The sequence below is a fragment of the Equus quagga genome, chromosome 5, assembly GCF_021613505.1.
Source record: "Equus quagga isolate Etosha38 chromosome 5, UCLA_HA_Equagga_1.0, whole genome shotgun sequence".
Lineage (NCBI taxonomy): Eukaryota > Metazoa > Chordata > Mammalia > Perissodactyla > Equidae > Equus > Equus quagga.
This window is the reverse complement of record NC_060271.1, coordinates 30,017,375-30,032,690: the sequence shown is the minus strand read 5'-3', so window position 1 is coordinate 30,032,690 and position 15,316 is coordinate 30,017,375. Positions and strand designations below refer to the sequence as shown.

The following is a 15,316-nucleotide window of genomic DNA, read 5'->3' as shown; positions in this document are numbered from 1 at the left end:
ACAGGGGAAACTGACCCTTCAGGAGGTGGGGTTAGGGCTTCCCTGAGGAAAGACATAAGGAAATCTCAGGCAGGAGGGGGACACATCTCATCCCGACTGGTAAAAGTCAACAATTACTCATCATTTGCTGTGGGCCAGGCGCCAGTCACAAATACTTCACATATATTATCTATTTTGTCCTAAACTACTCTTTGACACGAATATTGCTTTGTCATTTCTTTTTCCTAGATGTGAACCAAAGAATAGGTGAGTTAAATAACTGAGAATGGTTATACAGTTCATTATTGAAAGAATGGGTAGATATATGAAGAATCGTGTTCTACGCAGAATTTGGAGAAGAAAGTCAAAACCTCAAGTGAACCCAAGAAATCTTTTGCATCATGGAGATGCTTGAGGAAGAGATCTCAAATACCCCAAGTCAATTTTTTCCTTCCTTCCTTCCTTCAACAATACGAAATTAATTCATACTCTGGACCAGGTAGTTCGGGGCGCAGAGAATCAGTTGTGAACAAGGTAGAAATAGACCCTGTTCTCCTGGGGCTTACGTTGTACTGAGCGAGGAGCCAGTAAACTGCTATGCAGAAATTAAAATAGGACGGTGATGGTGACCGGGGGCCTACTTTGGGTTGAGTAATCAGAGATTTGAATTACAAGGCTGGTCACTGCATGGGCACACCCTGTGCTTTGGGTTACTTTCTCACACATTTGGTGGTTTCTTCCATTTATCCCGCTTCCCCTTACTTCCCTTTACCATCCCAACAACGTACGCCGACACGCCAGTGCCCAGCCTTCTCTCCGGTGTCCCCCGCGTTGCCCCGGTGTCCCCCCTCAGTGCGCCTGCGCACAGGCCCGACCCAATCGGGTACCGCTGGGGCCGCGAGGGCGGGGATGGTTCCTCGGCCGGGGGCGGGGTCCCCTCCCGAAACCTGTGGCTGCCGGCCGCCGGAAGTGAGCACAGTCGGTAAACTTATTTGTTGTCGCCGGAAATCTGGGGGCAAAAGCGCAGCCGTGTGATGGCGGCGGCGGGTGAGGCTGAGAAGGTGGGTGGCAGGTTCTGCCCCGGGGTTGGGGGCGCACGGGAACGTTTGAGGCTGGAGGCGATGCCGGGAGGGAGCGGGGCGCGGACACTGGGGCGTCGGGTGGCGGCGAGGGCCCGGCCCGGGCCGTCGGGAGCCTCGGAGCCGGCCCCGCCTCAAGCCGGCCCTCCTCGCCGCAGGGGCCGGTGGGCGGCGCGGAGGAGGAGCCTCCCCTCGCGGCGGCCCGGGAGCTGGCCGCCCAGAAGCGCGAGCAGAGACTGCGCAAATTCCGGGAGCTGCACCTGAAACGGGTGAGTGGCCCGGAGGCCGGCCGGGACGGTCCCCTGGCCAGGCCCGTGCGCGTGTGCGGAGGGACGAGGGAGCCGAGCAGCGCGGAGCTGGATGAGGGCTCAGTCCCGGTGGTTCTCTACCCCGCCGCACAGTGGAATCGCTTAGAACTCTTCAAAGGACGCATGCTTCAGGCCTCACTTCCAGGTCTCTGATTTGATCACTTTCTGGAACCAGACATTGGTGTTTTTTACGCAACTTCTCACACCCTCAGTGTGACTTTATCACAGTGCAAGTGACTTTATCAAACCCTTCTTTCTATGGAGGGGGATACTGCAGGTCAGAGATGGAAAAAATTAGTCTGTCACAAACGAGTTGCCAATCACTGATTCATCCCCAGCGTCGTCTCCGTCCTCCCCCGCCTCTGGGGTGCGACAGCCAACTAGATAGGGTGGATCTAGTAGTCCAAAGGGAAGTCTTTCGCCTGGTTATGGAGGCAGGTCCATAACCAATAATGACTCCCACAACTTGGTAATGCCATTTAGAGAGGAGCAAAGTACCTCAAAAGTGCAGAGAAGACGACTGAGAACTGAAGACTGAGGTGACAACTAAGCTGCTTGAAAGATGACTAGGACAATAGCAGACATTAAAGGAGCTGGGGGAAGAGCGTCCAGGCAGTAGGTACAGTGCAGAGGAAGAGTCCTCATTAGGACAGGAGGCCAGCAGGCGGCTGGCTGCCCTGGAGACGAGGGTATGTGTGGGGAGGGTAGTTATCTCCATTTCCCCAGAAAAACTCAATTCTAAAAACTAGTCGAACACACATACTTAATTTGCTTGAACTACTGTATAAAGAATAGGAGGCCAGATGATATGCGAAGAAGCAATCATATATAATTAGAACATCACCCTTTTGCAATCTTTAATGAATCACCGTATCTCGGTAGTAATTAATGGCTGTGAACATCACAAAAAGGGAGAAAATCAGATTATGTGTCTCCTTATAGAAATACATAACAACAGCTTCATGTAAGACTTGCTAAGAAGAAATTTAACCTGAATTGGATGACTCTGCTAAATCTAATAACCAACTTACAGAAAATACAGGGATCAAAGGAATATGTTAAGGGACCTCTCAGGGAGGCAACTAGCAAAATCCACTTTGGGAAACTATAGGACAGTCAACCTGGTCATTTTTTTTTCATACTCCCCAAAAAAGCAAAGGGTAAAAAAGATGGAGAAGGAAACTATGGATTAAATAAACCACAAGAGATGTATTGACTAATTGCAGTCTGAGGAATTTGTCTGAATTCTGGTTCAAACTATAAAAATAATAGTGAACACCTATGACACCATCAGGAAAATGTGAACACTGACAGGATATTTGATATTAAGGAATTAATTATTTTGGGAGGAGGAGGAGGATATTGTGGCTAAAGAGATATTGAAATATTTATAGGCACAAAAGAACAGCTAGAAATCAGGAAATTTGGGTTCTTGGCCTAACTCTGCCACTAATTCTGTGACCTAAAAACTTTCTGACCTTCATAGACAATGGGGGATTTAGGTTGGAGTCCTCATAGCACCTTCACGGTGTATACACTAAGTCTCACCACCTGTCTACTTGTTTTGTGTTATTCTTTAAATTACTGTTTAAATTTACTTACTATTCCAATTTCAAATGGGAATTTTTAATTTTAATCTTTTTTTAGTCTATAGGTTCTCTTTCCATCTTTTTCCTTTTTTTGGAGTTTTGTGTTTTGTTTGTTTTGGTTGGGGGTGTTGTTTTGTTTGGTGGGAAAAAACAGATTGTTTTTTCTGTCATTTCCCAGAGTCTGGATTTTGTGGGTTGCATTCGGATGCTGTCTCCTATCCCGTTTGTTTTTAAAAAGGGAGATTAAAGGAAGTGTTTCTAGAGGTGTTAAACCCATCAGGCGCTGAGACTGTCTTCAGCCCAGTTTGAATTGAGAGGAAAGACAGTGGCATCCCTTTCTCAGCATATGACTCACTGTCGTTCAGTAGCATCTAAAATCCTCTCAAGTGCCTCTGTACACTGAAACATACTTTGGGAAAGCTGTTTGAGTCAAATCCTAAGACACTTGCTTACATCGCACAGCCAGAGAGGAGTCAAGTCAGTATATCCCTCAGGCCTGCTTACTCCAAACCATTGCTCTTCGCATCCTTACCACATTGTTTCCTGAAGGCAGTAAAATCATATATAAAGGTATAGGTACAGTTGTTTACCTGATTTCCGCCCCCTACATAACATCCCCCCCAACACACACACACACACAAAATTCTCTACTCCCCTCCTTTCAGGGTAAAGTCCAAAAGTCTGCTTTGGATGACCTATCATACAAGAAGACAGGTAACATCTGTTTGGATTTATTTCCATACTTATGCTGACAAACTTTGTGTGTGCTGGTGGTAGAATGAAGCTCGAAAACTAAATCACCAGGAAGTTGTGGAGGAAGATAAAAGACTTAAGTTACCGGCAAACTGGGAAGCTAAAAAAGCTCGTTTGGAATGGGAATTGCAGGAAGAAGAAAAGAAAAAAGTAAGTGTAATTTTGCCATCCTCATAAGCTGTGAAGTCAAACATTGTTTCATTGAGGCAATATATAGCACAGTAGGTAAGCATTCTGGCCCTGGTTTCCTCTTCTGTACCTCAAGGAGTCGTGAGAATAAAATCTGTAAAACATTTAGAACACTGGCACACAGAGCCAGATAAGCAATGTATATTAGGGTAAAAGGCTAAGCTATAGGAACAAAAGCTCCAAAAATAAACAGTAAAGCTTATTAGTCTCTCGTATCAGTTCTCAGCTGAGCAGCCCAAGTCAGAATTCCATACAAGTGTCCGTTCCACTGTTGCTCCATTCCCTAGCACATTGTCGAGTGTCTGCATGGGCAAAGCTGGGTTGTTGAAAGTTCCAGCCAGCACAAAGTGGAATGGTGTAGAAAGAGGCACAGCTGTGGTTTTAAGGTGTGACCTCGGAAGCAGCCCTCAGCACTTCTCTTTTTTGTTGAAAGCTTAAGTCACCTGGCCTCATCCAACTGCAAGGGAAGTTGCAAAATGGGCAGCCATGAGCCCAGAAAGGACAGAAGAAAGGATTTTGATGGACACCTGTGTCCACCACAGCTATTTTTGGTGGCAGTGTTATAGATGTATTACTTCTTACAGACCATAGCAAATTCCACAATTTTCTTTGTAAGTTAGTCAACTTACATTCTTGATGGCAGTCGGCAGGGCTTTCTTGATTTAAAAGGAATTATATAATAGAGCTAATGGTTTTTCCTTCTTTTTAGGAGTGTGCAGCAAGAGGAGAGGACTATGAGAAAGTGAAGTTGCTAGAGATCAGCGCAGAAGATGCAGAAAGATGGGAGAGGAAAAAGAAGAGGAAAAACCCCGATCTGGGATTTTCAGGTAAAATTGGCTTTTACTTTATTGAATGGGCCTATTAATGGCCTATTTAGTAACAGGTTTAATAATACCCCAACATCAACACAGTCTGTGGTTCTCGTGTCTTTAGATTATGCTGCTGCCCAGTTACGTCAGTATCATCGGCTGACCAAGCAGATCAAACCTGACATGGAAACATACGAAAGACTGAGAGAAAAGCAGTAAGTCTATGTGATTTAATAGTGTATTCCTTGTATGTTACTAGAAGGACTTGACTTTTAAGAGTGCCGATTCTGGAACTTTGCTTCTTGGCCTTGGGTCCTGGCTCTACCACTTACTAGCTGTGTCACATGATTTTTCTCCCTCAGTTTCCCCATCTGTGTACAGGAAATAGTGCTTACCTCAAAGCGTTATTGTAAAGGTTAAAAGAATTCATACAATGCACTTAATCAGTGCTTGGCACATGGTAAGCACTGTATATGTGTCAGCTGTCATCATCATGATTATTACTGTTGCTTTCACTATGTCCCTTACTTGTGGAGGATACCTACTTTCATAATGTGCAGTTAAGCAGCACTAAACTGCACTCTTTCTTTCCCTAATTATGTAAGGCAGGTAGTGTGCTTAACGTAGACTGTTTTAATATCAATAGTGGAGTGGAGAGAGTTGTAAATTTTACAGCACTCAGTGTTCTCGTTCAGCCTCTCCCACTGAGTGAACTTAATTGGGTAAGTCCATTAACCTCTGGTCCTCAGCCAACTCATTTGGGCACTGGGGTAGATGATTTCTTAAATGCCTTTTTCCAAGTCTGAATTCTGTGTCTTTGAAATCAAATATGATCCCAAAGATTTCCATTTTTGACCACTCAACATTGTCTAGTTCTAAAGTGTATCTTTACAGTGTTACTCATCACCTTGCTCTGTCTCAGCGGAGAGTTCTACCCAACATCCAACAGTCTTCTTCATGGAACGCACGTGCCTTCCACAGAGGAAATTGACAGGATGGTCACAGACTTGGAAAAGCAGTAAGTACTACAAAGGCAACCTAAAGATTTAGTACTGATTTCAGGCCTACTGACAAAATTAACTTCATAGTCTTGAAGTATAGCAACTGGACAGAAATTAAGGAACACTTAAATTATTAGTTTGAAGAATGGTCCCATTCACCATCACTTTTATATTTGTTTTGAATGGTGTACTTATTAGGCAGAATCAATAGAGTAAAATAAAAAAATTCTCTCAAAGTAGTGTAATGTATCACTGCCCTTATATTTCAGCATCAACCTGGGTTATCTCGCAAACTTCACACCAGATGATCTGATGGTACTGTTCACTTATAAAATTAAATTCAAGAAAGCTCCTTGAACCTATCTCTTTGTAGAATGCCCTTCTAAAGATATGCTTTCAGGGTCCAGCCCCATGGTGTAGTGGTTAAGTTCGGCAAGCTCCGCTTTGGTGGCCTGGGTTCGCAGGTTCAGATCCTTGCAGACTTTACACTACTCGTCAGCCAATCTGTAGCAGCGACCCACATACAAAATAGAGGAAGACTGGCAAAGATGTTAGCTCAGGGCTAATCTTCCTCAACCAAGAAAAAAAAGATTGCTTTCAGTCTTAACTATTAAGACCAAAAAAGAAAGCAGCTTTGAATTCTGTGTATTTGTTTCCATTACAGAATTGAAAAACGAGACAAATACAGCCGGAGACGTCCTTATAATGATGATGCGGATATCGACTACATTAATGAAAGGAATGCTAAATTCAACAAGAAGGCAGAAAGATTCTATGGGAAATATACAGCTGAAATTAAACAGAATTTGGAAAGAGGAACTGCGGTCTAATCTTCCGGAACTGTTTTGACTGCCAAATTGTACCAGTAAACCAGGACTCGGTCTATATCTTTCCTTTTCTACTTTGTAAAAAGAATTATTCTCTGAATGTCTATGTATTTTCATGCTTATATATTTATTATTTTCTTGTTTAAAAAAACCTGTCTCGTGTTAAACACAAAGTGTGTGCTTAACGTGTGTTCCCTACTGGGCTTAAAATTCTTAGCTACAAACAAGTGAGTCATCATCATCCTGAAATTTGTCATACATTTGCCTTCACCTAGGGTTGAACTTGGGAGCTCCAGAGGTGGGGTGCTAGATTGGTACTAATTTTCCTCGTAAGCTATGGTAGGTAGGGAAAGGAAAGTGACAGTGGCTACTGGGAATTCACCCTAGCCCCTCCTCCCCAGAATTCGTGACTTACCAGGTGCTTGCCTGTCCCATGTTCTGTCCATGACCCAGGTGCATTTATGGTACACGCATAGAAAGCAAGAGACTGATCCTCTGATGGCATTTTGTAAATAGGCCATCTTTCAAACAGCAAACATCTCTCGGAAGAAAGTAAATTAAAACATTTGGTCAAAGTATTATTAAAACATAGATCATACAATTTGGTATTAAAAAAAGCCCTAATTGGCATTTTAACCTTATTTCAACTGGAACAAAAAATTAGAACATGTGGTTTGAGTAGTAATTATGGGAAATATAGGACAGAAAACCTGAAGTCAGGAGTATCCCATAAAAGTGAAGCAGGTTGTCTGCCTGTGCCATGTTATGTGAATAGAGACATGACCAGGTTTGGGATAAATAAGGTGGGCACGCCAGTAGGAAGCTCTGCCTTACTGAATGATGGGCTGATGAAGATGGTAATATATATAAGTGCCATTGATAAAGATAGCCAATGTTCTGTGAATAGGGACATTTTAACATTACGGTACACTCATTCAGTTATCGAATGAGGCAGATCTATAGTAACATGAAAAGATGCCCATAACAGATCTATAGAAAGAGGTTTGTATAGGCATAGAAAAAAAATCCAGGATGTACAGCATAGTATTTACAGTGATTGCCTCTTGGGAATGGAAATAGAGGTGGTAATTTGACTTACTTTTTCAAGTAATTTGAGACAAATACACACCTATGTTGCCCAATCTTATCAAAGTAATAATCCGCCACAGTTTTGCTCTCCACTATTTTCAAAGAAGCATTTAATACCTTTGTACTAAGGGAAAAGAAAGGAGGGGAGGGAAAGATTAAGAGCAATAGGTTTCACAGAGATCATATTGACCGGGGTTTCAAGGAAAAACAGGATTTCTCCAGAGAAAAGCCCCTCCCAGCAGCCACGCAGCTTCAACCAAAACAGCAGATGTTGGTATGATTTGCGGACTACTCTGAAGATGACTGCGTGGATGGCAAAGCCACTAATTCAAACAGGCAATACTACAAGCAGCTCAGCATAGGAACGGTTCATTCTGAAGAGCCAGGGCTAGGCACTGAAAATGAGCTCAGAAAACCGGTAATCTTTAGTTAGTAGATGGTACATAAGGAAGAAAGTGCAGGAAACTGGCAAGAGAGCTTGTAGAGGGAGTAAGTCAGGGACAGAATCCTAATAGTGGGCAAAGGACAAACAGTGTAGAAAATGGAAGAGGTTAAAGAAAAAAAGACAAATGCATGTAAATCCCTGAATGAGAACATTTTGAGAAAGGACTCCATAGAGAAACAGTAAAAGGTGAGCACTCATAAGAACAAGTTTTATTTTACCAGATAAGCTTCATAGATGTTTTCAGCCAAGAAAACCAAAGGACAACATGCTGCAGTGAGGTCCGTAAGCATGGCTGCTTCTAGTCAGTTTGGGGACCTTAAGAAAAAGCAGAGCATGACACCTGAACCTGTCTAGGACCGTGCTTTCCCAAGCAGCACCCACCCACCATATACGACTGTCGATCACTTGAAAGTGGCTGGGGGGCCAGCCCCGTGGCGCAGCAGTTAAGTCCACACCTTCTGCTTTAGCAGCACAAGGCTCGCCAGTTTGGATCCCAGGTGTCGACCTAGGCCCTGTGGCAGGCACCCCATGAGGAAGATGGGCACGGATGTTGGCTCAGGGCCAGTCTTCCTCAGCAAAAAGAGGATGATTGGTGGCAGATGTTAGCTCAGAGCTAATCTTCCTCCAAAACAAAAAGAAATGTGGCTAGGGCAAACTGAGGTGTGTTTTAAAGTGTAAGATACACACTGGATCACAGTATCTAGTACCAAAAAAAGTAAAATATCACAATATTTCTTATATTAAATGTTGAAATATTTTAGATATACTAGGGTAAATAATTCACCTTTTACCTTTTTCAATGTGGCTCTTTCTTTTGGACAGCACTGAATCTAGTCTCTTGGCATAATTTCTTACAATCGGCACCACCTTGTTCTATTGTCCACAGATTATGTAGTAACAGGGTATCACACCTGGGCAACTGCACACCACTTACGTGATGACAGCCAGTCTAGGGGTCTGCACACACCATCAATTATCTGCTGTATTACAAAGCCTGGGAGAGACTAAACAGTAGTCCTGCCACACCCAACCAACAAGGTCAAGTTCGACAAAGACTGCTGGGACTTGGACTGATTATCAAAAAAAATGGAGATAGGAAAGAAACTATACTTTTGGGGCCAGCCCCATGGCTGAGTGGTTAAGTTCGCACGCTCTGCTTTGGCAGCCCAGGGTTCAGATCCTGGGCAGGGACATGGCACCGCTCGTTAGGCCATGTTGAGGTGGCATCCTACATGCCACAACTAGAAGGACCCACAACTAAAAGGACCCACAACTAAAATACACAACTACATACTGAGGGGGAATTGGGGAGAAAAAGCAGAAAAAACAAAAGAAACTATACTCTTTTTCAGGATACTGAGTAGTAAAGAGAAAAAGAGCCAAGACTAAGAGGAATGAAAGAGGAAACGGAAGTCTCAAGCACGTTACCAGGCTGAAGGAGAAGCTAATGGTGATGGAGGCTGAAGAGAAAGATCACTGTAGAAGTGAACCTCAGAAGTGGCACATATCCATAGCAACTAGCCAAACCTCTCATATACAGTCACGCACATGTGCACCACGATGGACCACACATATGACAGCGGTCCTACAAGATGAGTACGTACAGCATAGGTGTGTAGTAGGCTATACTAAGTTTGTGTAAGGACACTCTATGATGTTCCCACAACAGTGAAATGCCCTAAAGCAGCATCTCTCAGAACATATCCCTGTTGTTAAGCGACACATTACTACACAAAGGGGTTTGGCTAAAGAAGTTCCATGACTAGCCCGGTCACTGAGCTGTTAAGGGCTAGCATTTGAGCACAGGTCGTAATAAGAGCAGGTGCTTTCTACTGCCGGGTAGATAAAAAGAAGATTCTAGTATTATGTCAATTCATTTCAAAAGTCTCCTTTGCAAGGAAATCCTTGAGTTCTGCAACTTTGCTAAGGAATATACACCAACTAATGACACTAATAGGGTGTTCAGTTTAACCACATTTTCAGTTACAAATCTGAAGCCAATCCTGATGTTTTCTTGGACTTTGCTGTAACCAAGCCAGGATACCAATATTCTCAGGTCTCCCCACAATAAAAAGGAACCTAACCACATAGACGTTCCTATTTCTTTAGAAGACGATACCCTCCCAATAGCTTGTTGTGAGCCTAGATGTGAAATAAACATGCCTACCCAAAGCACAACTCTTTCTTCCAGGAAATTCCCCTTGTTCAAACCAAGTGCTGCTGGTCACAATGAGAATGTGACCAAAGCTATATAAATGATAGTTAACAGGAACTATATATCCATGAACGTACATATCCAAGTCATTGTATATTTCCATTTTTCATGGGGTCAAATTTTTTTTAGAGCAGTTTTATCAAACACAATATTCTGATAGAGATACTCTATTATCTATACTTTCCAATATGATACCCACTAGCCACATAGGGCTATTGAACACTTGAGAAGTGGCTACAAAGACTGAGGAACTGAATTTTAAGCAACCGCTTGTGGCTAGTGGCTATTATTGGAGACTGCAGGTGAAATACTGGACAGCACAACTTTAGTCAATAGCAATTTATCAAGTTTCACTAGGACCTTCAACACCTTTTTAGAAAAGGCAACTTCCGCTTAAGAATCTATTCATCTAATCTCTGGGGGTTTGTCTTTTGAGCTATTTGTCGTTTTGCCTCTAGTATTCTGCCCATTTTACTCTCTAATTTGTTACCCCTGCCTACTGGAAATCGATCTGATTACCTTCTAAATTTAGGAGGATGTTCAAGATGGTGGCAAAAGAGGAAGAGAGTAGAAAAGAAAATCATACTCATACTTAGAAACTAGATTGTAGTCAAAAGATCACTAAAAACCTCATGCATGTTCTTAGTCTACTAGGATTTTTATTTTTCAACCAGATTCTAGCAGACTTGTTTTCCTGCTAAGGCCTAGCACATAGGAACAATAACTTCATTAAGCTGGTATTTTACATTCAGTTCAAACATCTGATCTATTAAGTCAATTAACACTTGCACAGATAATCTAAAAGTGGCTCGTCTTTCTTGAATTTTGGTGTCCACAAATATGTATTAATGGGCAAAAACTATGGAAATCTGTAATCACTTTATTTAGATCAGCTAATTCAGGATCTGTTCAGTTCATAGGTAAGTATAATATTCATTTTTAAAATTATATGTGCTTAAAGTCCTTCCTAGCTACAGCAGCATTAAAGAATTTCAAACTGATGTTTAATATTTAGAATACTTTTTAAAGCATAATAAAGAAATGCAACTAAACCTCACAGATTTCCTAATTCCATGAGGTATTTCCAATTCAAGCTCTCTGAGTTTCCTGCCCTGAAGCTCAGAGTAACTCTTCCAGCATAACACTGCCAGTATTTCATCAATTTTAGACCAAATTTCTCAAATTTTAATGAGTATCCAGATCAGCTGGGAATATTTGTTAAGATTCAGGTTCCAATTCTGGTCTAGGGTGGGAACGTAAGACCCAGCCTTTCTCACCAACTCCTAGGTGAGGTCAGTGCCCTGTGCTGTCGGTCCCCGGATTTGGATTTGGGATTAGCAAGGCTTTAAACAAGAGATACCTTATTCTTCTTCATTAAATAAAGACCCATTATGTACTCTATCATAATAAAATGACAAAACAATAAAAACAAGAACTTTATTAACAAATATATACAACACAGTTCAATTACTGTGTTTGTCTTATAAATTTCACCTCTATAAACCAATCGATATTATACAGAACATTTATAAGTATATATATATATATATATATAAGGCTCCTACCTGTACATAACCTCTGATCCATTTGTGCTATCTCATATCTGCAAGAGAAATGCTGACATTTAAATATTAAGTATTCACATCTTTTTCTGTCACTGTGACTTTGCCAATTACCACTAAATGGCTCACGGATGGAATAATGCTAAAAACACAAACTTGCGATAAAGTGCATTTCAGACCACCTTAGCTTTTCTTTAGCTTTCTTTTTTAGACAGGTATCCACAGTCCATATGGACTTTTTTTCAGATTTATTTTTGGGGATCCTGAGGGGGTCTCTTCAGCAGTAGCTTTAGCTGATTTCTGAAGCATTGGCTTTGCCACAGAATCCTGTAAGAAACAAATTCTTAAGTCAGCTTCCTAAACACAAATATTTGTACATACTTCAAATATTTGGTTTTTACAAAATACATTAAATAATTCCATTTAAGATTGAAACCTAAGAGACACCAACCAAATGCAAAGTATAGACCACATTTCTAACTTGATTCAAACTGTAAAGTTGAGAAATCAGACATATGCAGGGTATATTACAATAGTGAGGTGTACAAGAAAGTTTTGAGATTTCATTTTTTAAGCCCTTAGCTAATTTTAGAAGATTCTGATTACAGAGTATCCTGAAATTCACTTTTCAAATATTTCAACAAGGGGAATATTTAAAACAAGAGAAAATATTGAAACTGAGAATGTGGATATTAGATACAGAAAGCGCCCAGTGTATTAGTCACTTGTAAAAGTAGCACAAAAAAATATATAAAAAAAAAGATTAAGTCTATTTATCAAGTGTCTTAGTAACCACAATTATCACCACAAAGATAAGAACAATGAGCCTTCCAACAAAAATAAAAGCCCCCATAACAGAACCATGTTCTAGGTCCAATTTTCAGCGGTTAATGCTTACATATACTTACATTAGAGCTAAAAGCTATGCTTTTTTGCTGGGAAGACTTTTCATTGGGATTTTTGGTTCCATCTTCTGTTAGCTTTTCCGGCAGCTAGACAAGTAAGAAAAAGTATATTTTTAAAAAACCATACCCTTGGCTTATAGTATTGTATAAAAATCAGCCCAACCATATATAAATTTAGTTGTAAAGACACAAATCAAGTTGGGTCTAACCATATAGCTAACGGCCTAAACAACACAGCACTCTGTCGAGTTTTCCCCCTAACAAAACTGACTCAATATTAGGCTTAATTAAGACACTCTTCCCCATAAAGCAGTACTGTATTCCCCTGACACAGATTCAAGTAACTTTGAAAGTCTAGTTACACCAGAAAATACCTAGTTTCAAAGAACTAAGGCATTTGCCAGCTGCGTACCTAATTGTATAAATGAAAAAGCAACTCAATTAAGATCTTACTTGTGTACTAATACTTAAAGAGAACCAACATCTGGGTCTGAATGATAGGTGCACCTAGATAACACATCTTTCATGTGTTAACGGACTCCATCAATTCCTAACTACCTTAAACCATAATGCTATGGATGCTATTGGCCTTCACATAATTAACTTAAAAGCACAGTGCAATTTGCCAATGCACATGCTGCAAATTTCTGGAGAATCATAGTAAACTTATCTGCAAGTGAAGCAGGTCTCTTCTTCTGTAATCTCTCACAACATCTGGAATATATTGCATATATTATGAAAGGGACATCTCTATCATCGATGCCCCACCATTACAAAGTGTACTTTCATTTAGTTTCAAAAGCTGTCTTCAGTATCTTATCCAAGTAGTACGTGTCCCAAATTCTAGCATGCACATGGATCTACCAACAAAAAACTAAGTTTTCAGTGTATGAACATAACCTTCAAATTAGTTAAACCTCTGATGCTTTTGCCCATGTACCAATTACCAACAGATTTTCTTCATCAATGTCTGGAGACCACATTCATGATTTCTATAAGACAGAAATAAAGCAGATAAACTACACTGTATGTTGAGTACAGAATTTGTGGGAACATAATACTGCAAATGAAAACTACAGATAAATACTAAGACTAGTTAAAAAAATTTCATAACTACATAGAAATCACCAAAGTACCAGCTACAACTATGAATGTAATTAGTGCTGTGTCAACTGAAAATTCATTAATCTCCCATTTCCATGGGGGAGATCCTGTCTAGCACCGTCAGTCCTGTTATTTTGATTTTGTTGTTGATTTTAACAAACTATATTTAGCTAGCCTTTCCAAGTAGTCGTCTAAGGTAAATCAAATAAAAATGGCTAATCAGATCTTTCTGGCAGAAGCTTCCCAAAGATTTTGTTTGGATAACCGTAGAATACTTACCTGAAACTGTGCGGCACGGTTCGGTACAGCTGTTCCACGGTCAGTCTCCTTAGACACAAGCACCGCTCTGAGACTAGCCGGCAATTCAAGCTTGGCTGTTCCTAAAGCTTTTGCTGCATTGGCTTTTGCTATTTCTAACAGCTCCATTCGATCTACAAAAGAAACCAGACATTCATTAATCCTGCAGCTATCTCCCCAAGAGGACTCAGAAGCACAAAATAACGGTCTTATTTAAAACAGTAACAGAAAGATGTTTAAGTGCTTTTGTTTTCATACATAAAATATATATATTCACGGAAACAAAGTTCTCTACCTCATCTTTTTGTTGAGAAAAATAAAAATCCCTAAATAATCTCAACTAGCTTTCAGTTTTCCTTACCGAAGGCTGTATTACATACTGTTTTTGCTTTCTCTTCAAATACGTGTCCTAAACATCAAGCTCTTCTGAAACGTTTTGTATATGGTACCACTGCCACAACTAACGAACCAATACCGATACCTCACTGAGTCCCCTTTCAGACTTCCTTAAGCCGAACATCCTTTTCTCTGTTCCACGATCCTACCCCGGATGCCACAAGTCATTTGTTTCAAATACCCGAACAAAACCCAATTCTGCTCAGTAATACAGTATTACTAAATTTAAAAAGACCGTTCTGACACACTTCTTCGCCTTCAACAGTGAACTGAGCAGAAGCTTCGGGCGGGGAAACTAAGTCACTAACGTTTCGAAGGCTCCACTAAGAAAAACGATTCCTCCACCCCAAGCCCCTCAGCACCCACAGGGGACGTCTAACCCCCGGGGAAAGAACGCGCATCGCAAAACCGGGCGCCAGCTGCAGCGCGGCTTTAACTATTCGCCCGCTAACGTTCTCTCTGCTCCCCACAGAACCGACATCGCAGGCACCAATGAAACGGCAGCACGGACGCCACACGGCCGCGGGGCGCGCGGGGCCTCACCTCGCTCGCTCAGACGGAAGGGCGTCGGGCTCCGCGACCGCGTCCGGGACCGGCCCCGCCACGCTCGGCGCCGCGCCGGGGACCCCGCGCGCCCGCAGCCGGAGCGCCACCAGACACGCGGGCGGGACCCGCTGCGGGCCCGGCCCCGCGCGGGAGCCCGGAGGCGGAGGCGGGACGGAGACCGGCTGCGCGAGTAGGAGCGGGAGGAGCGCCGGTACTTCCTCTG

At 41.9% G+C, this 15,316-nt stretch overlaps 2 protein-coding genes across 4 annotated transcripts in view; one reads left to right on the top strand and one right to left on the bottom strand.

Moving 5' to 3' along the window:
* The first annotated feature begins 890 nt into the window (after positions 1-890).
* Positions 891-6,766, top strand: LOC124240326 (pre-mRNA-splicing factor SYF2). Of its 2 annotated transcripts, XM_046663290.1 has the most exons (7): positions 891-1,040; positions 1,217-1,327; positions 3,733-3,858; positions 4,607-4,724; positions 4,831-4,921; positions 5,629-5,724; positions 6,372-6,761. In XM_046663290.1, the coding sequence occupies exons 1-7, from the start codon at positions 1,014-1,016 to the stop codon at positions 6,535-6,537; spliced, it is 735 nt and encodes a 244-aa protein (XP_046519246.1). In that variant the 5' UTR covers positions 891-1,013; the 3' UTR covers positions 6,538-6,761. The 2 variants fall into 2 exon arrangements, with proteins under 2 accessions (XP_046519246.1, XP_046519247.1); XM_046663291.1 differs by lacking the exon at positions 1,217-1,327 and having other exon boundaries at positions 943-1,040; positions 6,372-6,766.
* A 4,940-nt stretch (positions 6,767-11,706) lies between these two features.
* RSRP1 (arginine and serine rich protein 1) overlaps positions 11,707-15,316 on the bottom strand; it is a 5,283-nt gene continuing 1,673 nt past the window's right edge. Inside the window, exons 2-5 of one of the 2 annotated variants that reach the window (XM_046663535.1) lie at positions 15,091-15,311; positions 14,134-14,285; positions 12,754-12,837; positions 11,707-12,172 (exon numbers count right to left, since the gene is read on the bottom strand). In XM_046663535.1, the coding sequence (XP_046519491.1) occupies positions 12,053-12,172; positions 12,754-12,837; positions 14,134-14,285; positions 15,091-15,311 (577 nt within the window). In that variant the 3' untranslated portion in view covers positions 11,707-12,052. The remainder of the gene's footprint in view (positions 12,173-12,753; positions 12,838-14,133; positions 14,286-15,090; positions 15,312-15,316) is intronic. The other variant, XM_046663534.1, reaches the window with a different exon arrangement.

Bases quoted from the DNA above. Each gene is read 5' to 3' on its own strand.
- LOC124240326 (XM_046663290.1), top strand. From the start codon at position 1,014: ATGGCGGCGGCGGGTGAGGCTGAGAAG. The intron at 3,859-4,606 runs GTAAGTGTAATT...CCTTCTTTTTAG, and splicing joins AGGAAGAAGAAAAGAAAAAA to GAGTGTGCAGCAAGAGGAGA. The intron at 4,725-4,830 runs GTAAAATTGGCT...TCGTGTCTTTAG, and splicing joins CCCCGATCTGGGATTTTCAG to ATTATGCTGCTGCCCAGTTA.